General features: G+C 43.3%; 1 protein-coding gene across 2 annotated transcripts in view; it reads left to right on the forward strand.

Moving 5' to 3' along the window:
• The window catches only part of ptch1 (patched 1), a 57,305-nt gene extending 34,683 nt beyond the window's left edge, over positions 1-22,622 (forward strand). For both annotated transcript variants that reach the window (XM_042422054.1, XM_042422053.1), the window contains exons 14-24: positions 1,006-1,690; positions 3,008-3,317; positions 4,627-4,769; positions 9,752-9,935; positions 11,685-11,965; positions 14,117-14,254; positions 14,458-14,600; positions 18,534-18,633; positions 18,784-19,143; positions 19,248-19,794; positions 19,909-22,622. In XM_042422054.1, the coding sequence (XP_042277988.1) occupies positions 1,006-1,690; positions 3,008-3,317; positions 4,627-4,769; positions 9,752-9,935; positions 11,685-11,965; positions 14,117-14,254; positions 14,458-14,600; positions 18,534-18,633; positions 18,784-19,143; positions 19,248-19,793 (2,890 nt within the window). In that variant the 3' untranslated portion in view covers position 19,794; positions 19,909-22,622. The remainder of the gene's footprint in view (positions 1-1,005; positions 1,691-3,007; positions 3,318-4,626; positions 4,770-9,751; positions 9,936-11,684; positions 11,966-14,116; positions 14,255-14,457; positions 14,601-18,533; positions 18,634-18,783; positions 19,144-19,247; positions 19,795-19,908) is intronic.
• Positions 22,623-25,039: the final 2,417 nt, after the last annotated feature.

The raw sequence follows: 25,039 nt of genomic DNA on the forward strand, positions 1-25,039 counted from the left end.
CAGATGTGCACACACACTATTGAATTCCCTTGTTGGGTCTCAGCTCTATAATTCTTGCTGTTGGCAGATTGTGAATGTGTGTGTGAAGATTCACACAGGACCAATACAAGATTTTTTGCCACATTCAATGCAATTAATCTTTATAATTAATGCATCTTTCTGCAGAGACTTTTATAGAAAACCTAGAAAACTAGAAAAGTTTGAGAGAAACTAAGTGTGAGAAAAACGAATGCTTACCATTCACAAAATCTGATGATATACGTGTTAAAATTTAACCTCTTAAGTTGGCTCAGACTACAGGAGTTTTTGGCCGATTTATCTGATTCACCCCTCCTGACAATCAGAGGAGAAATCTGATCTGGGACCTTGGTCGGTACCGACGTTCGGCCCAGATCATATGGTAATGTGAGGGGTTTACAAATCCAATTAGGAGTTAAAATCTGGATGATAACGTCACTACTTTCCCAGTAGGACCACAATAGCCAATGTGAGAGAGCTGACTGTGTTGCCAAGCAACGGTAAACATTCTAGCCCTTGAGGCTAACATTAGCTAGCATACTGCTGTTGACAGATATTAAAACTGACAGTTGAAATCTCACCTCCAGCTCTCGCTGAAGAACAGACAACTTGTGTTGACTGCATCTCCCCAACCATTTTTTCATCCAGACTCATTTAGCCTTCTGCCTTTGTTTTTTCTTACCACAAAGCATTTTGTTTACATCTGCTTTCCCATGAGATCACATGAGATCACATGAAGTGGTGCACTGCTCCCTCTGGCACGATAATCTTAATAATATCCTGTAGTATGTGATGCGCCTTTATTTCCAAATCTTGTAGTGTTTATTTGAGATTGAAGAGAAGAAGATCTGTGAAGTTTCTCCTTATGTGTGTGATGCAGCCTGATTTGAAAATCAGTTTCAATTTTTAAAACTCCTGTAGTCTGAGCCTGGCTTTACTCTATCTAATTTCATGGTCTGACATTATCCACTGTCTCTCTCTCTCCAGCCCATGTGCCAATCGTGTGATTCAGATTGAGCCTCAGGCGTACCTGGATGGGGCGGACGGGAGTCGCTACAGCCCTCCCCCATCCTACCGCACCCCACCTCCCTCATATCGCACACCTCCCCCAAGCTACAGCAGCCCCCCTCCTTCCTACAGCAGCCATGGCTTTGCCCAGCAAACCCAGATCACCATGCAGTCCACCGTGCAGCTAAGGACAGAGTACGACCCCCGGACGCAGGCTTTCTACACCACAGCCGAACCTAGATCCCAGATCTCTGTGCAGCCCATCAACCCAGCTCCAGCCCGGAGCAACCCTAACCCTAACGACTATTACGGCGGCAACGCCAGCGGCAGCAGGAGCAGCAGCAGCAACCGCGGAAATCTCAACAACAACAACAGCGGGGGCCGAAATAATGGGGCATCTCGAGGTTCTGCCCCCTTCTCCCATCATCATCCAGCGCCTCCTCCTGCTGCTCCGACCTCAAGTCCCAGCTCAGCTCCTCAGGGTGATGTTGCCTCATCGACCGGCCAGAGCCCAGAGAACAACAGCTCCACGCGGGACCTGTTGTCCCAGTTCGGTGAAGCATCACTAGGCCTGCGATGCCTCGAGCCTCCCTGCTCCCGCTGGACGCTGGCTTCTTTTGCTGAAAAGCACTACGCTCCATTCCTTCTGCAGCCCACCACCAAGGTGAGTTTAGTTTCTGTGGCTGTCAGAATAAAGAAGAGAGCGAGTGTGTGTGAGTCAGTGTTAATTTTGTCATTGAAAAATTTTGACGTCAAGTATTCGTTGACAACCTTTTATTTCATTACTACATCGTAACAACAACGTAAATGAAAAAATATGAACAACAATAATTATGACGAAATCTCTGTTCATTATGCCATGACCCCCCTCACCCCCCGTAATCGACCGCTTAACAGGAGAGGGGAAGGAGCATTTTTTTAAAATGTTTTTTGTGTTTATTATGTTCCGTTTTATGCACTTTCTATTTTTGCTCACAGTTAAATGGGTATTTGATGTCCTAATAAAAGTGAAGGAAATGTGATTGTATAGCACTTTTCCTTACAAACTTTAGGCATTCATTTTTATATGATATGTGAAGAAGAAGTACAGTAAGTCAGTAACACTGTCTCAGCCTAGATGACTAATCACATAGTTCAAGTTATGCTTACTTCTCAATGGAATTATTACAGCCAGGACAAATATCCTTCAGCAGATCCATGAAACTGGAAATTATGACTAAAACACTGTCTAAAATTAGACTAAAAGTAAAACTGAGTTCCACTGACTAAATCCTGACTAAAACAAAACAAAAAAAGACTAAAAAGCGACTTTAAAACCAGCTAAAATTTTCAGTAAGTGACTAAAACTAAAAGTAAATTCTTGTTAAAATTATCACTGGTGTGAGTTTGTGCTGACTCGCCCTGGCGATAATTTGAATGCGAGGGTTATTCCCCAGAACTAATGAAGGAGTAGAAGGAAATCTGGGGTGGAGGCTGTGGTCATGTCCTATCTGACTCACATACGGACACACACACACACTCACACGGTCTGACTTCAGTCTAGTGGGTGGCCAGTCCTCTCAAAACCTCACAGAACTGAATCATCTGGTGGCCTGTACTTGACGTTATTAGAGAATCTTGCTCTTTTCATCACACTGTCAAATGTTTCTCCATATTACCAAACTGCTTCATGCACTTCTCTGATTGCAGAATGTCTTAATCCAGTCCTCCCTTCATTGCTGAATGACTTAGGAAGGAAAATTCCAGTTTATTACTACTTGGATCTTATTTTTGTATTTTTAGCCATCAGTTCTAACTGCTATGATAACATTGTACTAACCGCAATAATGATTGAGATCTGGGCATACAGCAACATTACTAACAAGACTGCAACCCTTCCAGTGTAGTGCAAAACTACTTGTGCCTCTTTAGAAATATATATTGCTAAAATCCACATTCATAGATGATAGATAAAGCTGCATCCTTGTCCTTCTGTTTCCAGGTGGTTGTGATTGTGCTGTTCCTCTGCCTGCTGGGAGTCAGTTTATACGGGACCACCCAGGTGAGGGATGGCCTCGAACTGACAGACATCGTACCCCGAGAAACCAGCGAGTACGACTTCATCGGTGCCCAGTTCAAATTCTTCTCCTTCTACAACATGTATGTGGTAACACAGCGGGCTGATTACGCCCAGAACCAGCCTCTGCTGCACCAGCTCCACCAGAGGTTCCACACTGTTCGCTATGTGCTGAAGGAGGACAACGGACATCTGCCCCGCATGTGGCTTCACTACTTCAGGGACTGGCTGCAAGGTAAAATTAAGTTTGATAAAAATCTTCACCCAAACCAGACCCAAGTTGGATTGGGTTTTCATAAAGGGGGCGAGATGTAGCAATATGATTCAGGAGCATGAAACACTTAAATACTGATGTCACAGATGATTTTGTTATTAATACATCATTTAACATCACTATTGAGGACAGTTCAGGCATGGGGTTAATTTACTTTCCCATGAAACGGTTTTGGAATCATAATTTTCGTCTGTGTTTTGACATGATTCTGCAGGAAACAAGATGTTGGGCAGGAGTTCAGAAGTAGGTGGGACTGTAAAATGGACACTGACAGTAGCTGATTAAGCTCACTTGCCTCTTCCATAAGTGGGTGTGATTGAGGAGGACAAAGTGGGAGGCTGTGTTTTTATACTGGGCCTTAGGCAATATACAGTATGTTGGAGCCTTTGGCAGTAGAAAAAGTAGTAGAAAATCTTGGCAGTGTTATTGCAAACTGACACTCAAATACACTCATCCAACTCATACAGAACTTGCACTGCTTGTGCTCGTTGTACGTTTTTCTTCAAATGTATCACTCGGAAATCTTAAATATTTGGCATATGACAAGCACTATACCACACTTTTAATTTTACGGGACTTTTAAATCAAATTTTGATGAAGGCGGGATTCACTTTGGGTTGGGTTGCTGGTTGTTTGCCCAGTACTGATAGCTTCTAAGAATGGTACAATGCCACTGAGCAAAGATATTATCCTCCGCATGTCAACCCAATACTTGAATCCTATTAAGTCATGGAAAATGAGTGCACTCACTGACTTGCTCCCTACGATAAAACATATTGTGCGAGTATGTGTGTGAGCCGGCTGGGAACCACACAGAGAGTGTGTGGGTGAGAGAGAGAGAACTGTGTCTGATATTGCTCTCTGCAATGGTGGGACAAATTGGAGCCAGACAGGCCAAGGAACGAGACCCAAAACAACATCTCCCACAGACGGACCACAGCATGGGCCTTGGGGGAGAGCCGAGAGGAGGGGAGACACATATGGATTAGAGAGCAGTATAGAAAAGGAGACACATGTTACTGATATTTTCCCTAATGATCTCTTTGAATCAAAAGCACCAGATTTGAGGCTTTTGATGTCTTGTTTGGTGGTTTAGAGTGGAGCGGAGTTATCATATTAAATCAATCAGGCTTATTATAAGTTTAGGGTAAGGTTGCAGTGTTGTGTTATGTTTCCTTGTACGATGCTGGGTTGTTTTGTGTTGTGTTTTCTTGTGGACAGGGCATGTAACCTGTGTAAGTATTCTAACCAATCTTGTGGTTTCCTTCAGGTCTGCAGCAGGCGTTTGACAAGGACTGGGAGGCTGGACGCATCACTTATAACAGTTACAAGAATGGTTCTGATGATGGCGTTTTGGCGTACAAGCTTCTGGTGCAGACAGGACGCAGGGACAAGCCCATCAACGTCAACCAGGTGTGTTTAGGATTTAAGCTCATGTAAATTATTCCCAGTTCAAAAAGGGATTCTAAACTAAGATATGAGGAAGTTTACACAGTCTCATACAGTCTCTATTTGTATCACGCAGACTCTGTTACACAGACTGCAATCTCAAGATACATCTGTGAGAGATACTGACACCAGTGTCGAGCTGTTTTGTCTTTTTGTGTGTGCGTGTGTATGTGCCTGTTTTGTTATCTCTTATTGGGACTGGAGGAGCCACACTTGCCTTATAAACCTTCTCCCTGTCTCTCTTTGTCTGGCTGTCTGTCTTCATCTTCTCTCTCTCTCTGTGATGACTTTACCGAGCCTAGGAATTTAAAGCTCTCACTGGGACTGCAGCCTGCCTCTGAAAAACCTATTAACTCTTCATTTAAACCATTTGTCCAACTCTGTAGATCTGTGTGCATGATGCACTTGCATGCAGGACCTTGAGAGTGAGATGTCTCCCCTTAGCATCAAGCCTGTCAGTTTAACACTTTGTTAGTGCTCCCAGCTACAGTTCATAGTACAAGAAGTTGGAAGGCTGAAAGAAATCAGTGCATAAAAATGAAACTCCTGCAGGCCCCATTGGGTCTATAAATAATTAGCCTGGATTCTTTTGCTCTAGGAAAGAATAATTATTGTCAAAATGAACTGAAGTCAGTAAGAAGTGAATTTGCACCAAGATTTGAACACATATTTGTTGAATGAGTTTAACCTTTGAGGTTTACTTGATTGAGATGTGATGACTTGCTGCATTCACCACAACACCAGGCCTCTCTGAAAGTAATTTGAGCTTTACTTTCATGAAAAAGACAATGAGTTTTATGGAGAAAGTTTAAAAGGGGCTTTAAGATAAAATAAATCAATCACAGAGTAGATTGACTTTTCAACAGCCAGCGGAGGAAAAGCTGTTCCTTCTGTTCAATTCAACATAGTGTAATGTCAATCACTGTTGATATAAAAAGGCATTTGTGGTGTTATTCACTTATTATGACTTGACATATCCTGAGCTGTAACATTTTGCTGTTCAGTGTTTTGAGTGCAGCACATGGCACCTTTGGTAGAAAAGTACCCAGATTTCATCACTGTTACTGGCAGTGCTACAAGTTTCCGAAATACTCTGCACTGAGATTTTGTTGAGCTGTAGATTGCACCTCGGCTGAAGTCAGTCATTGAAGTGAGCCATACATCCAATGTGGAACTGGAGAGGCATTGAAAGCCAACAAGTCCAGAGCAGCTAACATCTCAGAAGGAGGTCCGGATAGGAACATAAAAAAAGATCAAATCAAGTCTCTTTGTCAGCAGAAAGATGACAACTATCAGATAATGAGTAAGAGTTGGTGAGAAGCAAGGGGAAATTGGGGGAAATATTTTGTTCATGGAGCTGAGGAAACTTGCTGAGCTTTAACAGGGCATTGCATGCTGTTTTTAGTATGGTACCACCTCCAAAAAACAACATACATGGATGCATGGCTGCATTCTTTGGCAGGAAACAGTGAAAACAGAAGATAAGGGACTGGAGAAATATAAAAACAAAATTCTTGGCCAGGATTTCTTCAAACCCCAAACACAAAACAAGCCATGTCCTTTTCAACACTAAGATCATTTTCCTCAAAGATAATTAACTTTGACATATTGCTCCACTGTGTCTTGTGTTTATTTATATAATCATTTTTGTGTGTTTCAAGTCGTGCATGTCTGCAGATGCGCATAAAGTCTGTCTCCCCCTCTACTCTTAGTTGGTTGTTTTATTTCAGTGAGCTCCACTGCTGCAGCATACTACTCTTCCTATCCCTTCCACTAGCCTGCAGGAAGCAGAGGCAGGCCTGGTGTGCGGCCCCGTGACATCACTTCCTGTGCCTGTGAGGGAAGTGTATTTGCCGTGAGGCGTGGGGGCCGCCAGCAGAGCTGCCTGGGTTTCCCGTGACAGCTTGAAGACATACAGTTGTTGCCTATCCCGCTGTTAAATTCAATCCAGATCCTCTGGAATCCGGCTCTCTCCCTTGCCCCCTTTTCCTCTCTCTCCCTCACTAACTCCTGCTTGCAATACCACTCTTGCTCTCTCTCTCTCTCTGTCTCTTCCTCCCTCCCTTTCCCTCCCTCTGTGCTCCACTGCTGTGTCTTCTTTCAACGAGGGGAGCTGAAACACGTGGTTTCTTTGAGGCAGCTCTGTGTGCATTTGTATGTTTTGAGTGTGTGTTCTGCTTTTGCCTGTTGTGCGTGCACTTACAGCGGTAGCTGATTTTTTTTTTTGTGCCTCAAAATGAGGACCAGATCTTTTCCAACCCTGTCAAATTGCAAAGCTAGATGTTTTATTTTGATATGCCACACCATGTATGTGTGCAGAGGTGTTCTGCCTTTGATCTGTCGCTGCTAACATTTCTCTCTGTGCTGGGTGACCATTCATTCCTTATGGCCTTGCCTGGGAGTCATATGGAAGCTGGTTGTCTGTGTGTGTGTGTGTGTGTATGCATGGGTGGGTGTGTGTGAGTGTGGTTTGAAAATAAGGCAATAGAAAGATAAAGCTTTGGAGGGTGAAGACAGAAGGAGGTAGGATGGAGAGAAGGAGGAGATGGAAAGTTTGAGTGCTAAGGAGGGCCATGCTTATGCTATCAAGAGCTCTTTTCTTCTCGGTGCCGGGTTGGTCTATGGCGCCGGGCATTCCGGGTACCCGTAGGGGTCAGGAGAAGCAAGTGTGAGCAACATTTGTACAGATGTTGTGTTATTTTTATAGCTCTACTCCATTTGCTGGGTGGCATTTCCTTCAGTGTTAACAACCAGGTTAACTGCACACAGACGCGCTCAGGGACTCCAGCCAATTTTTTTATTGTTACGCTAACTCAAGCAATTTTTCTCTCCCCACCCCCCCAATCACAAAAAACCCTTACTCCCTTTCTCCATCTAGCTAACCCCATGAGTCCAGCCTCACCCCCCAAAACTTCTCCTGCCTTCGTGAAGGAGGGATTTATGGCTCCTTGAAGGGAGAGTGGCAGAGCGGTGTGCAGTTAAAGGTTTTACCTCTCAGGAGGTAGCAATGCGAGGCTACAATCCTCTGCCTCCACATGGGAGGGCGACAGTAACAGCACTAAGCAAGACAGCCGTTCCTGTCTACCTAACTACTGATCACAGCCGTCACAGAGCTTGGAAACAATCTGAAATCAGACAGAAACACCCAGCATGGGTTTGCTCTTATTCATAGTGGGTGGATGTCAAGGAGTTTAGCCACAGGCTACACAGAAACATTAGAATAGTCAGTGTAACACCCAGCTCTGGTTTCCAAGTCTAAAGGGTTAAATATTCTTGAAGTGAACTTGTTGCTACAACGTTTCGTCTATGTCTGAAGTATTTATACCTTTTCCCAATGGCCATGCACAATCTGAGGTGGGGCATCCTGGTTGCATCCCACTGCTGCTCCAATCTCTCTCCAAAAACTGTACCTACTTTCTCACCTCTGTACACCTGGTCAATTGCTCTTAGAAGTGGGTGTCGGATTGGCGGTTTCAGAAAGTTACAACAATTGACGGATGACATCAGACAAGTGTGGGAGTTTAAGATGTTCTTCAATGATATAGCAAGCTCTTGGTTTAAAGCATACTGACCCCTTAAAAAAGACAATAGTGACAGATTAACAGTAATCCTGATTTTTTGGTATTAGTAATGTTATGATATTTTGGGCATGACTGGTTGTGCTCTGGTAGATTTGGGGGTAATATGGTCTGAGGGAGAAATACTGTAATGTAGATGTTACCATTTTTTTGTGTCTCTCTGAAATTTGGAAACAGCCAGCCAAGTTCAGAAAATTATAATGCAGCCTTTAAGCATTAATCATGGTAACCAAAATGCTAGATGATAACTTGCCTCATATAACAAATATCAATATATTGGTTCATTTGAAGATGACTTAGTGGCAAATTCATCAGCAGCAGTTGCTTCTGCAAAGAAGAGTGCTGCATGGCTTCCTTCAAAAATGTATTCAGAGTGGTCAGGACCTGAGGTTGGCCAGCCAATATCTACTGTATGTAAAGGGAGAAGCTGATTCAACATTTTCCATGTTTTAATGTGGCATGATAATTCTGGGAAGCTGTGATGAGAAGTACGGGAATTTTCAGAAAGGAGACCAGTGTTTGACTTGTTGATTTTTCTTTGGTTGGAAAGAGAGAGGGACTAATATTTGACTCTTATTTTGAAAGCTGCTCCGTTCTCTTGCACTCATGCATGTGTATAAATAAGCATTTCTGTGGTTAGCTCACCTGTAGAATGTTTTGGTTCAACGTGTCTTATTGCCACAATAACTTTTCGTGTCCAATGTATACTAAATGTCCGCAATATGATTTCCTATGCAAGCTCCACCTAATCTTTTGACCTCAACTGCACTTTTTCCAGTTGTTAAAGGTGCAGTGTGTAGAATTTAGTAGCATCTAGCGGAACGGACTTGGCAGAAATTGAGTATAATATTCACGTTTTCATTAGTGTATAATCACCTGAAAGTAAGAATCGCTGTGTTTTCATTACCTTAGAATGAGCCCTTTATATCTACATAGGGAGCGGGTCCTCTTCCACGGAGCCCGCCGTGTTGCACGGCCATGTTTCTACAGTAGCCCAGAATGGACAAACTAAACACTGGCTCCAGAGAGGGTCTTTCGCGTTTTTCGCGAGTTTTGCAGCCACTATAGGTTCTCCTACACACTTGGAAGGGGAGGGGAAGGAAGGTATTCAGTTGGTTGCAATCTTCAACCTCACCACTAGATGCCACTAAATCCTACACAGTGGTCCTTTAATTGCTCTTCACAAACTTCACAACCTAAATTAGCCAATAATGAATGTTCAGGACCCAGTTTGCCCTTTTAAAATGTACACAGTTAATTAAGTGTTTGTCTGAAAGGTTTTAGGAAAATGCAAAAGAACAGAACTTCAATGTGTGCTTTAGCAATTATAGTACCATCACTAATTCATCTCTTTTCTGGGTTTTGTAGCTGACTCGTCAGAGGCTTGTAGATGCAGATGGGATCATCAACCCTGGGGCTTTCTACATCTACCTAACCGCCTGGGTCAGCAATGATCCTGTGGCGTATGCTGCTTCACAGGCCAACATTCGCCCACACCCTCCTGAGTGGCTCCACGACCGTACCGATTCCATGCCCGAGACATCCCTTAGCAGTAAGTCAGAATGCCATAAATTCACAAAATATGGTAGAAATAGGAAATTTCAAAAAAATTGTTTTTAGCTCCAATAAATGAAGCATTTTGGTCATTTGGAAACGGTGAAGTCCATACATGGTGCAGTTGAACAAATTGCATTTACTAACTTCACACTGAAACTTTTGTGGGGCTCATTGGTCTCGTCTGTGACTTTTCTTAGGTTCCATAAGGCAGCTGCTACATGTGAGCAGTGTTTACCTCTTGTGGTTTGAGTTATTGCTCCTTGTCTGCCTCTTAGCTTTAAGTGAGGTAGTAGACTTTACTGTACCACTGTGGTGTGTGTGCATTTGTGTATGTGTGAGCTCAGGTTGCAGGGCCGAGAACCAAGACATGGCTCACTGTGGTTCTTCTAATGGTGCCTGTGGTGAATGCTATAATCCTGGCTACCATGGGGCCCTAGCATTACACACACACACGCACATACACACATGCACACATGCACACACACACACACATTATTAAAACTCAGTGACCCCAAACACTACACACACCCTGTTCTCATTTCCCTACCACACACACGGACTGTAACTCACATAAAAAAGTACAGTCATGTTGTTGTTTGATTCCAGCCTGTGATTTGGTACAAGTCAGGAAGTGCTCCACGGGGGAGGAAAATGATTGGATAACAAGGAAAGACTGGGTTTGGGTGGGTAGCACAATTGGATAACAAGCAGGAAGTCCTTTACAGGGGAGAATATGATTGGATAAGCAGCGTGAAGTGCTTGGCTGTGCGGGAGCCCCCCGGAGCAGATCTGTGTTGGCCGAAAGCCAACTAGTGTCCTAATGGAAATTTATAGTTGAGATTATAATGGGCCAAACCATGTTAGCAAGTGCTCCTGTCTGACCCTGCAGGCACTGTGAAATATACACATTCACACCAACACCAGCGAGTCAAAAAGTATATATTCTAAAGAAAATAGATAGATAGATGCATCAAATAAAAGAATAAATTGGTGAAAGTGGAGTTTCAGAGTAAATCTTTCGATCTCCCATGTGCAGCAATGTGTTAGTAATTACACTGCAAGCACAAATCTGAATGAATACGCTGTTTTGTCAGCAACAAATATGACTTCATAGCAGAGTGACAGGCAGGTATGCGTGTTTATGCATCTATATTATGCTTTATGTGATGCTGCTAAGTTTAGGGTGTGGTAATGGTGGTGATTCTGACATTGTAATTACCGCGAATCAACGTTAGCTCTGACACTCTGCTGTGTCTGGAACTGATAGGCCCTCATTAGCCAGGCTGGGCCACAGACTGGCTGGGTTTGAGTCAATGGAGCTCTGTTTCACACTGCTCCGCCCACACACACACACACACACACACACACACACACACACACACACACACACACACACTCGCCCACAGATGTAGCTGCTCTTGGAACAAGGTTGGATTAGGGAGGGAAAGCCTTGATATTGGTGGTTTGGCAGAATAGTCCAAAATGATTTCTGCAGATAGGCTAAATGATCAGAACCTAATGCTAGTTAATCAGAACAGACAAATATCATGTGCAGATGTCATCGTTGCCACTGATTTATCTGATTACTTCCTTAATGTTCCTCAATGATGAATTGAAATTTTACAATCCCAGACAAAGCTTTAGTGCAAAATCATTATCTATAGCTGTAAAATAGTATAAAATAATGTGGTGATCGTTTTTACTTCCAATAAATTGACCATCCTTGCTTTGTTTCTCCATTCAGTCCCGGCTGCTGAGCCCATCGAATACGCACAGTTCCCCTTCTACCTCAACGGGCTCCGGGAGACACCACAGTTTGTGGAGGCCATCGAGAGCGTGCGGGCCATCTGCAGCAACTACAGCCGGCAAGGCCTGCCCTCTTACCCCAACGGCTACCCTTTCCTCTTCTGGGAGCAGTATGTTAGTCTGCGCCACTGGCTCTTGCTGTCCATCAGTGTCGTGCTGGCCTGCACCTTTCTGGTCTGTGCCCTCTTCTTGCTCAACCCGTGGACCGCCGGCATCATTGTGAGTGTTGGAGAAAATATATACATATACATACATGGTTGATAATGGCCAAAGTAACAGAGATATATCCATAAACTACAAAGCATGTTGTGTCAGATGATTGTAGAAAAAGATACACATGTACACATGTACCTGCTCACTCGTTATTACCTACTTTTGATAACAATTTGCTGTTTTAATAAGGCAGAGATCCCAACTTTCAGTTATTAAATATTCCCTTTTCGTGCTTTCCTCCTTTTGTTGTTTTTTTTTTTTTTTTTGGTTTTTCTGTGTGGTCCAGAAGGCATCTCAGAGAGGAGCATCAGAAAGGAGAAGGGGCTGCTGTGTGTTATTGTAGCCCCAGTCACTACTGTTTATCTTGTGCTGTTTTGTTAGGGCCAGTCTGTTTAGTCTAGTCCAACACTCCCAGACACCGATGTTGAAATAAATGGGGAGAGGACACAAAGTTGCTCGGGCAACTTGCTCCCACTCTAAACCTATAAAAAGTTTGATTTTATTTCCATCCACCAAACTCCTCTCCCCCTTTCCCTCCTTTCTCAAGAGGAGTTTCCAAGGATACACGCAAACACGCACACACACATATACACTTGTCCGCACACATACAGACATGTATATACTTGCACACATACAGCATGAATGTGTAAACACGCAGGTACATAATTCACACAGAAACACATACACACAGTGCTCTGGTTTTTCTCTCTGGTGGGTTGTATTTTATTACGGGCAGTGGCCAGGCCACCCGAGCCCTTAAACAGGGGAGGAGGGGACCTCATGTTCATCCTTCAGGCTTTACTAGTAAGATCAAAAGACAAGTTATGGAGAGGCGTCAAATTTAACCATTTGCTCTGTCTGGACCAGACCAGCCCTGTGATGTCAAACTCACAACCTCAAGCCCTTTCAAACCCTCTCAGCTATTTGCCCTGAAATCCATCTTAACCACATAGACAAACCTGTTTAAACTTTGTGTCTTGCAGATTGTGTCTTGATCCATATCCAGATTTCTGTTCACACTTGGCATCAGAGTTGCTCAAACCTGCATCCCTCATGAGTTGATTTCACTTGTCAATTGACATTTATTTTTATTTGAGGGAAAAGAAAGACTACTTTAAAAAAAACGATTAAAGATTTTAATCAAACGTTAGATTTTCAGTCATCCGGGTCACAGCGATCAAAGGCAATATTGGTGTTTTTTTGTTGAAAGGCCAAAATTGAAAGTTTTCTTGACCAACTCTGAATGTTGCTTGAGTGATCAGGACCGAAAATTATTTCATGTGATCAGATCACCCAAGATGCACTTAACCATACAGTGAGAACAGAGCCAGAGATGCACATATACAGCACACACAAATGCTTGTTGACATACATGTACATACTCTGTGCTCGCTCACTTGTACTTATATGCACCCACACACATACACAGGGCTCCCTGCCCTGCCCACCTCAGCCCTCTTCAAAGGCTTTGGGCCCCATGTAACCTGACACCTGTCAGCTGATAATGGCATTTACTCCCAGCTCCTGTCCCACTCTGCTCAAGAGCTTCTACGCACACATATTTCTCCCACATGTATGGTTACTACTTAATACATTTGTAAGACAGTGGCAATATACTTGAGGATGATATACATTTTCACTATCTGCCAAATACAAATACAGGTCACTGTACATTTACACAGTAGATACAGTGAATAATAATTTATTTATCATCCTATATTGTTTATAGAAGATTGTTTCCATTTATGGTCATTTGGCCCACAATGCTTGCATGTGTTTTTCAGCTCTGTCATATTATCCAATCAGAGAAATGTGCATTATAACATTAGTCAGTGTGCAGATGAAGTGTAAAGAACAACTTTTTAATGCTTGGGAACATAAAATATTTGTAAAAATGAGTTTAAACAGATCTGTTCCTTTGGAATTGGTTCAAACGGCTCAACTCGTCTTTATATGGATCATTAAAAATGGTACAAACCAAAACTGTGAGACAATTGAAATTTGTATATTACAGATACCTAATGCACCCTGCACATTAACTACAGTATTTCTCTTCTGTTCTGTAGTTAATGGATTTTCTGTATGTACAAACAATACTTTTTATATTGATTTATTAACCAACTTGCATGCTAACAGAAGCTCCCCCTCTCTCTCAAGGTGTTGGTGCTGTCTCTCATGACTGTGGAGCTGTTCGGCTTCATGGGACTGATGGGAATCAAACTGAGTGCCGTCCCTGTGGTCATTCTCATCGCCTCTGTGGGCATTGGAGTGGAGTTCACCGTCCATGTGGCCCTGGTAGGCATACATATACTGATACAAATAAGATAAATAAAATAATCACGGTCAGTGTGAGACTCTCACTGTCTGATCTTAAATACAATGATATTAATTGTTGGCACATTTTTTCACCTGCCGGAATTTAAGTTTAGATGGTTTTGGAATCAGGGAGCCCCTCGAGAATGAGACATAAAGTGTGTGTTTGTGTGTGTGTGTTGTAGGCGTTCCTGACAGCCATAGGGGATCGTCACAAGCGGGCAGTGCTGGCACTGGAGCACATGTTTGCGCCAGTGCTTGACGGAGCCTTTTCCACCTTGTTAGGTGTCCTAATGCTCGCAGGCTCTGAGTTCGACTTTATCGTCAGGTGAGTACAAAATTGAACCTTATAAGAAAATGCTTAGCAGGAAAAAGGTTCATACTCTCATAAACGTAATATATAACTTCAAACGATTGCTCATACAAAGGTTATCGTATGGCGTCTATGTGGCGTCAGTAGACCATTGAGACCATGCCTCAACCTGTATGTCACACAGGAATCTACCTGAGACACCAATCATGCATGAAGGCCGCTCTCTTCCTCCATTCCCTCCCTCAATCTCTTTCTTGTCCTCCACCCGTATCTCCCTTTCGAACTCCCTCTTTGTAACCCTCACCCCTTTTCCAGCTACCAGTGACATGCCTGTTTCTTTTTTTTTGTCAATTTTTCGGGGCTTCCTCTCCATGAAACTTCATAAACAAGGCCTTTATCTTTCTACACCCTCCCCTCCCCTCCCCTTGTGTCTTTTCTTTCATCTTCCTCTTCTCCCCTTTAGTGTCTCTCATGCTTGACATTTTAGGAGAAACCAGGGGAAGGATGGAGAGTTGAAGGTCAGGAGAAGGAGGAGGAAGAGGGCTGGGGATGTAGACAGAGAAGCAGAAGGAAGCAAAGTGAAAGAGAGTTAGAAAGAAAGCAGGAAAGTCCTCTGACTTTTGCAATCTCTTTCAGCTAGTTTAACTGCCCTCGCTAGACATTTATAAGCATGGGAAGGAGTAATGGGGTGGGGGGCAAGAGGGCAGTTGTGGAAAGATGGGAGAAGTGGAAATTAAAACTGACACACTGTGGGGGCTCTGCGTCTGTGGTTCCTTTTGTGTGTGTGCACTCTTGTAAGCATCAGTCAGAAAGGTAGAGACCGACTGCCGTAAAAGGGAGGAGAATTAATGATTCTGTCCATTCTCAAGCATGGAGTATTATGAGAAGTTTCCAGTGAGCTCAGTGAATAATTCAAAGTCTCTTATGGTCTTATGTGGCTACATATGACCACAATCTTAGTAGCTGCTAGATGAGGTAGCCGTATAATTTGGTTGACCTGCTCCTTTAAGGAAAGGGAGCACTGAAATCCATGTGATCTGCAAACACACAAACTCTGTCATGTGCACAGGCATGCACTCATACACACACAACCACAGAGTCACACATAGCCCCTGTAATATACACACACACCAACCTGCTCCCTGACCTTGTAACCATGGGGGTCAATAATGGCGTGCCTGCCAGTGAGGCCTATAGACCTTCTCTCCTCACCTCCAGTGGTGTGCTCTGGTTTCTGGCTCAGTCCCGGGCCTCCATTTAAAGGTTCTGCTGTTGTCTGAGCAAACAAAGCAGCGCCCCAAGACGGTGCAATAACAACAGGCCCAGCTCGTATTTTTCTGCTTGCACTGAAAGAAATGTTTCCCTGACTTTCCCCGTCAGCCCTGTGAATGTTTTCACTCTAAACAGCCCGACAGGGCACTCAGCCTGGTATGTGGGCTGCACACATGCATGTGTACGTGTGTGTTCGTATATGTGTGTGTATGTGTCCGAAGGTGACATAGCGTTTACCTCTCTTGGTGTGTATGGAAATGTTAACCGTAGTGATGACACTATTATTTCAGTTACACTAACAGAAACAGTTGTTAAGATTAAGATGAAGGTAGATGAAAGATGCATGGATGGGCTTTAAATATTGTATATCTATGATATGTGTCTGTGGGGAGAGCGAGTCAAAGGTCAAATCATTTGTACACGCTTACAGTGCCCATTTACCTCCAGTATACTTTCAAACATCAGTAAATACAGACTTTCAGTACAAGTGCCATTATACTCTCGGCCATGGATTTGGTTTGCAAGTTGCAGTGAGATGATGCTGGAAATAAATCCAAGCTGTGAAATCCAACCTTACTAAATAATAACCCCTTTCCTTTCATTAAAATCTTCTCAAATCCATCCATCATGTTTGGGACGCAATCAGGCATAATGAAAGCCAAGTAACAGAGAATAATTTACTACATTCATGAACTTGATTCAGAGGGTGTTTTTTTCATGGAATTGATTCATCTTGTGATTGTCAATACATCTAACCTAAGTAACACTGGCATAGTACTGCCAAGTTACCTCTGGTCTCTCTGCAGGCTCTGGTTTTTTGACTCTGTTGCTGTGTCAACCTCTGTGTCATTTTCTGAGAGTAAATTCAAGAGGGAAAATAAGAGATTTTAATGAGGCCTGATGTATGAAACTGCATTTGAGAAATGGGAGGCAATATAAATCAAGAGGGATATAAAATGCTACAGGCTGGATCTTAACAACTTTATATAATGATGTGTTCAGTAATTTTTTTTTTTTCTGAAATGTGAATTTAATGTTTTGAAATAGAACTCACATGGTCTATTTTAGTGTTGAGCAGCAGAAGTGTGTTTACAAAAACTCCCAAACTATACATGCATATTTAGTCACTTTCCATCTTGATACACAGACACAGTGTGCTAATGTTATGTAGGTGAGGCCACCCGTGCTGATTAACAAGGACCAACCTGCCTTCCTGCACACAAGAGACTTGAGATTTCCTGAATAGCTAAAACTTTATAATAATAAAGATATAAACAATCATACACAGGGATTAGTTATAAATGTGCATTTAGTCTGATGCCCTTCTGCACAGAATTCCAACCGGCATCAACAGCATCTGCATTTCAGTTAGCCCACCCTTGCACGCACCCCCACGCACATACAAACAGGTTAGTCAAGAGTCAGGCAAAGGAGTTCATAGTTCATCAGTGTGTCCCCTGATAACCTGAGAGCTTCCACTGGAGAACCAAGTGAGGAGGAAAGTCTTCCCTAATGGAGGGAGCTGGATTGGTGAGGGAGAGAGAGAGAGAGAGATGGGAGGGGGGTTTAGAGTGGAGATTGGGGGGTCTTACCTGATACATTGGAGATTTAATTAGACGGAGGGGATTGTGGAGTGGCCGGGAATTTCACAGGGGCTTAGCTGGAAAGAAGGGAGAGAAAAGCGAGGCAGAGAAGAGAGAGGAAGAAATAAAAGAGAGGGAGAGAGGCCAGGGAGGGGTGGCGCTCTGAGGGTCCCCTTCTCTTCTTCCTAGACTAAATTGTTTAAATTCTATACCCTTCACTTCATTTGTTTGCTTCTCCCTCTCTCTTTTTTAGAGCCGGAGAGGAGAGAGAGGCCCCTGTCCTCTTGTGCACCCCCCACCCTCCCCCCAACACCCCCCTCACCCGCCTCTCCTCTCCTCCCCCCTTTTTTACCCTCCCTTACCCCTTACCCCCCCTCCCTTCACATTCCTCACCGCTTTGTTTTCTCCATGTTTGCTTATACACCACACACCCAAGAGAGAGTACCCTCGCCCCCAATAACCCCCCACCCCCTCTTATTTTTTTTTTTTCTTTACTCCCGTGCCTTTGAATTAACCAGCTCTGGCTAATTATGCTTCCCCTTTCTTTTCTCTCTGCGGCTTCTTTAAGATTAACCCTCTTTAGCAGGACTTAGAAACACATAAGGTACATTTCTGTTTTGCTCATAAAAACCACAGTGCATGCCTGCCTGTCTGTGGGGGGTGTACATATATATGTGTGTGTGAAAGTGTGTGTGTGGGGAGTGGCCGTGTGTATTTATGGAAGTATTATTTCGGGCATGTGTAATGGTTGATCTTGCACATGTCTCCCCACGTCTAAATCTCTGTGGTTAACGCAGGTATTTTCTTTGCTTCTTCATCTGCCCTGTTTCTCTTCTTGTCTGTCTGTGTTGATCTTTGTGGGGGTTTTTTGTTCCCGTCAAGAAATTTCTCCATTTTCAACTAGCCACGTTTGCGATATCTGATATTTTTTGTAAATGTTTTGATGTTGTATCACAGTGGAAGGAAAAAAAAAAAGTTGTGCATGCAGTGTGTGTCACTTTGTGTTATGTGTTATGTGTTTTGTTTACATTTATCCCTGATATTTAAGTTTATGTATGTTGAACTGTTTTTTTGTGTATATCGTGTGTTGCAGGTATTTCTTCGCAGTGTTGGCCATCCTAACAGTTCTTGGAGTACTGAATGGATTGGTCCTTCTACCAGTATTACTGTCATACTTCGGGCCCTATCCAGAGGTAAGATCTCACATATACAATACAAATACAACTGCCTCTGATGCAATATGTCTCTCTTTAGCTGGTACAAGGCCTTCCTCAATTTTTTTTCGAGTAGAGAAATACAAATCACTTACTGCTGCCTCCTCACCTTCTCTTCTAACCTCTCAGGTGTCTCCGGTCGATGGTCGTAGCCGGTTACCCACCCCATCCCCAGAGGCCCCACCTCACGTGGTCCACTTCTCAGTCCGTCCTCACCATACCACCGCAGCCAACACCACCACCTCTGGTGCAGCTTCCGACTCGTCAGACTCAGAGTACAGCTCCAACGCCACAGTGTCTGGTATCAGTCAGGAGCTGCAGAACTACAACCTGCCCTCACACAGGGGACCAGCTAGAGCAGAGGAGCAGCAGTACCACCTCCAGACCAGCAGAGGCAGAGCAGTCAGGACAGAGGAGGAAAGGAGAGCAGGATCAGGGCATAGGCGTTCAGCCAGACAGCCTGGCCCTCCAGCCTACACTGTGTCCTCGGTAAGAAAATATCCGGCTTGTGTTGGATGCATGATTCTCTAATTGTAGCTTTTCTCTTGTTTCTTATATTATATAAATAAACCTTTTACTGTTTTGCTCTACAGTCGGTCACCTCTCAGGGTTGTGATTCTGGGCCCCAGCCTGGGGCTACTCAGCGCAACAGCAGCAGGGACCCCAAGAGCCAGCTGCACTGGCAGGCCCCGCCCCCAGCCCGCCCGCGCATGGACGCTTTTGAAACTGCTACTGAGGCTGGGGGCCATTATGGCTCACATGGCCATAGAGAACACTCAGCAGGCCACAGAGCCCGCTCTTCCCACAACCCACAGCCTAATCACCACCTCCCGCACCAGCCCAACCCTACCCCTTATTGCCAACCCATCACCACGGTAACAGCGTCAGCCTCAGTCACTGTCGCCGTACACCCTCCCCCCTTGTCCAACCAGAACCCCTCCGCTTCCTCTTACCCAGGATACACTGCAACGGACAGTTACTGCCCATCGGGGCAGGAGGAGCCAGAGCCTGCCTTCCAGGACCCACATGTGCCACAGGACACCCACACAGGCACCAGAGGAGCCAAGGTGGAGGCCATGGAGCTCCAGGATTTGGAGTTTGAGGCAGCTGAGAACAACAGTGGCAGACGGGCTAGCTGAGGTGAGCTTTCAAGTACTGCAGTAGATCCTCATCAATTAAGTTTGACACACTTGAGAAAAATCTGTGCCATCATGCCATCAAGTACTGACAATACAATCTCCTTTTTGTTTCCAGTTGTGGAGAACAGAAGTGTAATGGCCAAAGATGGACTCCTCTGTATTACTAAGCAGCTAACCCGGCCTGACCCAGCTCAACATAGCCCAGCCTGGCTCGTCACCGGCCCTAAGCAGCGAGACACTCGCCAGTGTTTCCGTCATGGTGCTCATTCTTACTGTAACCCAGTGGACTATTGTCTTAGATATTTCTATCTATATTTAAAAGATGTATACATATGTAAATATGAAAAAGTAGCTATAATTTTAGGAGCTGTACAACTCCTCATGTTAACAGACTGGGGCTGCCATTTTATATGGTGTGTGTGAGTGTGTGTGTGTATGTGTCTCTGTGAGAGAGAGAGAGAGGGAGAGAGAGGGAGATAGATCTCTGATTACTGTTCACTCATCTGTGGATCTGTGCCATTAGGAAGCTTCATCTAAACAAGAATACCTGTCAGCATTCACTGTTGCTGCTCAAAATATTTTTTAAATAATATACATTTATAACTCTATGCAAATGTCTCTTTAAACAAAAGAAGTGATCTGTCTGTGTGTGCGTGTGTTTGTGTGCGTGTGTGTGTGCTTGTGTGTGTGCTTGTGTGTGTGCATGTGTGTGTGCGTGTGTGTGTGTGTGTGTGTGCGTGTGTGTAGGTATGGGCTGTATGATGTGAAACAGCCCCATTATCTTCTGGCTTATACATCAGATACATCCTCAGACTAACATTTACACTCATTGAAAACATGAGGGAAATTGTTAGAATTATCAAACAGGGCTTTGGTATATATGTGTTTGTATGTGTGTGTAAATGTGTGTGTGTTTATTATTGTACAAAGGTACGCATGTTAAACTATTACTTTTTATCACAAACCTGTGGTAGTTATGAAACAATTACTGTTTAACTTGACACGCTATGCGTGCTATTTAAGATGAGCAGATATGAAGAAATTTTAAAAGCTGGTTTTTTGTTTCGTTTTGTTTTTAGTTATGGCCTCTGCATTGGAACCTGTTTCTGCTCTCAGCTTTGTATCACTGTCTGTTAGGCTGCTCTCTGGTTGTATTTTACTGTAAGAGGTTATGTATTGTTTAACCTTAGCAGGCTCAAAACAGGTTCTGTCTCGTTAACTGAAACGCGAGCAGTCAACCCACCTCAGATACTCACTGTCATTACAGGGACGTTCACATTACTGATTCTGGAACAGGGTCAAAACGGGGCACTAACTCTGCACCCTAAGTGGCTTTGTCGAGTGGATAAGCTAAAGCTCAGACCGTATACTGTACAACCCGATTCAACATGGCACTTGACTGCATTTAAACTTCATTCACAGGAATATCTCTCCTCAAGTAGCTCTTTATTTCTGTCCAACCAATAAGCTAGCCCATGCAGCCTGCTAACGGCTAAGCCCTATATGGCCTGACAATGTCCTCTATGTGTGTCACAGTGTATATGTGTGTATAAATGTTTGTGTGTGTCCATCCTTACTCTGTCTCAGCTCTCCTGTAGTGACAGTAAAGACAACTGGCCCCAATTTGGCCTCAGCTGTCCCCACTGACCTCAGCTCATAAAAATCCACAACATAACGCCATGATACTAATTGGACGTCCCCCCTCAATTGCCAAATGGCGCAGCCCAGAGCCTCAGGGGTCAGAGTGCACACCGCCAGCCCCTTTTCTCTTTCAGCAATGGCCAGTTTATATCTGCATGTCTATGTCAGCATGCATACCTGTAACCCTCCCCAACTACTATAAACCCTCCTCAGTTCCAGACACCTTACACCCCATCACTCACCCCCTCCGCAACTCTTTTTGCCTCCTCTTTTACACTCTCACTTCCTGTTGAACACGTGTAGCTCTTAACGTCTTCCTCCATCCCAGAAGTCTTTGCAGTTTTCCTCCCTCTGTCCACCATGTTACGTCAGCTGCTTGCATGAAATAGGTTGTTCTGTTTGGTTTTTTTGTTTTGTTTTTGTTTTTGTTTTGTTTTCTCCCGATGTCACATTGGCAGTAGCGGAGAGAATCATAGCTGGCAACTATTTTATTCATTTTTTTAAATGTCTTTTGTTTGTTTTTGTTTTCAACGTTCAATTGCGATATTTATATTTTTGTAATATAAAATGTGTTGTTTTTTTCTTTCATTATTGTTGTGATGCCAGTGGATAACAAATGCAGGGATTTTTATGTCTATTGAAAAAAAACACTATTACAGTTTAATGTTTTTACATTAATGGAGTTTGATCTGTATAAAGTGCTTACTAATGTTAAATAGGAAAAAAGAGTATATAACATTTTACACTACAGGTCTCATCATAGCTCTTAGAGGATTTTAAAAGGAAAAAAAAATCAGTGGTTCTTCCAGACTGCCATTTTGGTCTCGGTTGGCGTGGATGTATGCTGTTTTCAGTTACAAAGATAAATGTATGCCATATAATTTATTTATATGAAAATTTATTTTTGTAGTGTACATAGTAGTTGTCAAGGTATTTGACAGAAGTATATTTTTAAAGAGTTTATATGTAATGATATACCATAACAGAAAAAAAAACCTTAAGGTGCACACTTTCATTGCTAACTGTCTTGTGAGACAACATCGACACCTCCCCTTCAGTATTATGTTCCGATCCTTGGAGAGAGAAGTCAGACAGCTGTTTCTATGGGTTTGTCAAAGGCTAGCCATGAAAGTAGAAAATTGTACTAGCTCTCTAAATATTAATGTTCAAACACTGATAGAATTCTAACAAATAAAAATATTATAACTTATTTGTCTCTTTGTTCATAACTTTAATAAATGGAATCTTTAAAAAAAAAAAAAAAGATTGCTTTGGTCTGACTCTGAGTTGATGGTTTCAAAAGGGTTTTGTGCTTGAAAGAATACTTTGACATTTTGAGAAATACTTATTTGCCAAGAGTTAGATGACAAGATTGATACCACTCTCGTGACTCTATGGGAATTATGAAGCTACAAATCCACCTACCAGCTGCTCTAAAGATGACTAATATCTCTCACGTAGTATCTTATTTGTTTAATGTGTGCAAACCTAAGTGTAAAATCCAAACGTTACTGTGTTACAGGGTTATGTATTTTAACTGAAGTGTTAAATACATTTTTGTACTTCAGTTTTTTGCGCTGATTACAGGCATGAAACTGGTATCAATCTTCCCATCTAACTCTCCTCAAAATGTCAAACTATTACTTTAATTTCAGACTTTAAATTCCACATATACTTCATACACACCTTTACAACTCCGTCATAAAGCAGGTCTTGCAATAAAGAGATGGGTTTTACACAGTTTTACATAGTGACAGGCACTGCAAACATCACCTCCATACAAGTCAAAACATTTCTGGTATTCCCTATTAAGAAAAGCTACAGGTAAACATGACCTCCTCTACCTCCCTCTCTCCACCCACCTCCCTTCCCTCCCTTAGTCCTGCAGTGTACTCTGACATCTGGTCTGGAGCCCTGCAGCCCTCCCCAACAGCCCACCCAGCTCCGCCCCTGCACCCCCCACCTCCACTCCCTGTTCGGTATGATTTTGATTGACAGCTTTATAGACTGCAAGGAAATTGGTTGTAGTTACAATACAGCTGGCCTGTTCGGAGTAATGAAAAAGGGCATGTGGCCTTGAGCTTGCAGCACTGATGGTGAGAGAGGGAAAGCGCCTTGTCAACTGCATGGGTGGTAGCTATTTATTCTCGTACTCAAGGGTTATAAGAGAAGGTTTTCGACTCGGCACCGTGCAGTAACCATGCAGCTAAAGCATTTTGATAGCAATGCAATTAAACCTTTTCTATTGCAACACATTTCTGCAATGTAGATGGACACTGTTTTGCAAATATCCAGCTGTGTCCTCTCTGTTGTTCAAATAGAGGATCACTTTTCCCAAGCAACAAGTTCAACCTGAACCTCACAGAGGATGAGGAACTCACTGACCCTGGATCAGCGGTTACAGGCAGGCAGCAGGCATGTCATTATATTTTAAAGCCAATAAAGGAAGACTACTCTGCTGCATGCCGTCCAACCAGTGCAAAGAGGCAGCCTGACATCTTACAAATGACAGGGTGTGTTTGGAAAGCTGGGTGGCTGGGTGTTGTATGTCATGTTTTGAACTTTTCTAACTTGAGTTGACATTTTTAGTCTGTTGCTCAGTGAGAAAGCACAGCAAAGGTTAAGGCTGGTACAGGTGTTGTCCAGGCAGATCTTAATGTGGCAGTCAAAAACCAGATTTAGGTTTTGGAATTTGGAAAATGTCTCATTGCCACTATCTGCTTTCAATTGTTTTTTTTCATGTAAATTTGTTTTGAGAACTTATATTTTCACAAAAATAAAAACTGTGGATTAATCCATGGATGTTCATCCAGCGCATCAGTGGATAACAGTGTTTGAAAAATTGCTGAAAGGTGAAATATCTGTGACCACCCCATGGTTGTTTGTAGGTGACATGGTTCATTGAGTTCTAATGTTGTTAAGGTCTCTCTCACCAGCACTCCCCTCATCTGCTGTGGGACCCCAGGTCACCAAACTAACACAACCCCCTCCCCTGGCCCTGCCTTACCCTTTAGCCCCCCTCACCTCTAGCCTTCTCACACACACACACACTCATAGTTGCCCTCAGAAGTGGAACGGCACATATTGTGAAGAGTGCTTCATTCAAACTAACGAGCACCAGGTTGTTAATGAATGAGTGTTTCCTGTACCTGTCCTCTCAGCCAACAGAAAGGGGGGGTGGGGGGGAGAAAGATGGAGGGAGGACGAAAGAGGAAAAGAGAGGAGGCAATTAAGAAGTTCCTTCTCTCTTGGACTAATGGACTGTTCAGCCGTGGCTCTCTGCCCAGACTGGGTGACAATGGAGCGGATACGTATTGTGCAGCAAAGCTTTTTTTAAAGTCTTCCTCCATTCATTAATTTCTTTACTTGTGTTTCTTTCTAACTTCACGCGCTGTTTTATCTCAAACCTACATGTGCAAAGGAAATTATTGATTCCTCTGTTCCAGTCCTTCTTTTCTGTCCATCTGTCTCCCTCCCTCTCCCTCTTTCCTTCCCTCACTCGTTCCCTGAAAGGCTTGTCCATCATCACCTGTCGGCAAAGCTAAATAAGTGTATACCCTCCTCTACATGAATGATTGCTCTGTTGACATGACTGCATGGGACAC

Source organism: Thunnus maccoyii, chromosome 9, assembly GCF_910596095.1.
Source record: "Thunnus maccoyii chromosome 9, fThuMac1.1, whole genome shotgun sequence".
Taxonomy (NCBI): Eukaryota; Metazoa; Chordata; class Actinopteri; order Scombriformes; family Scombridae; genus Thunnus; species Thunnus maccoyii.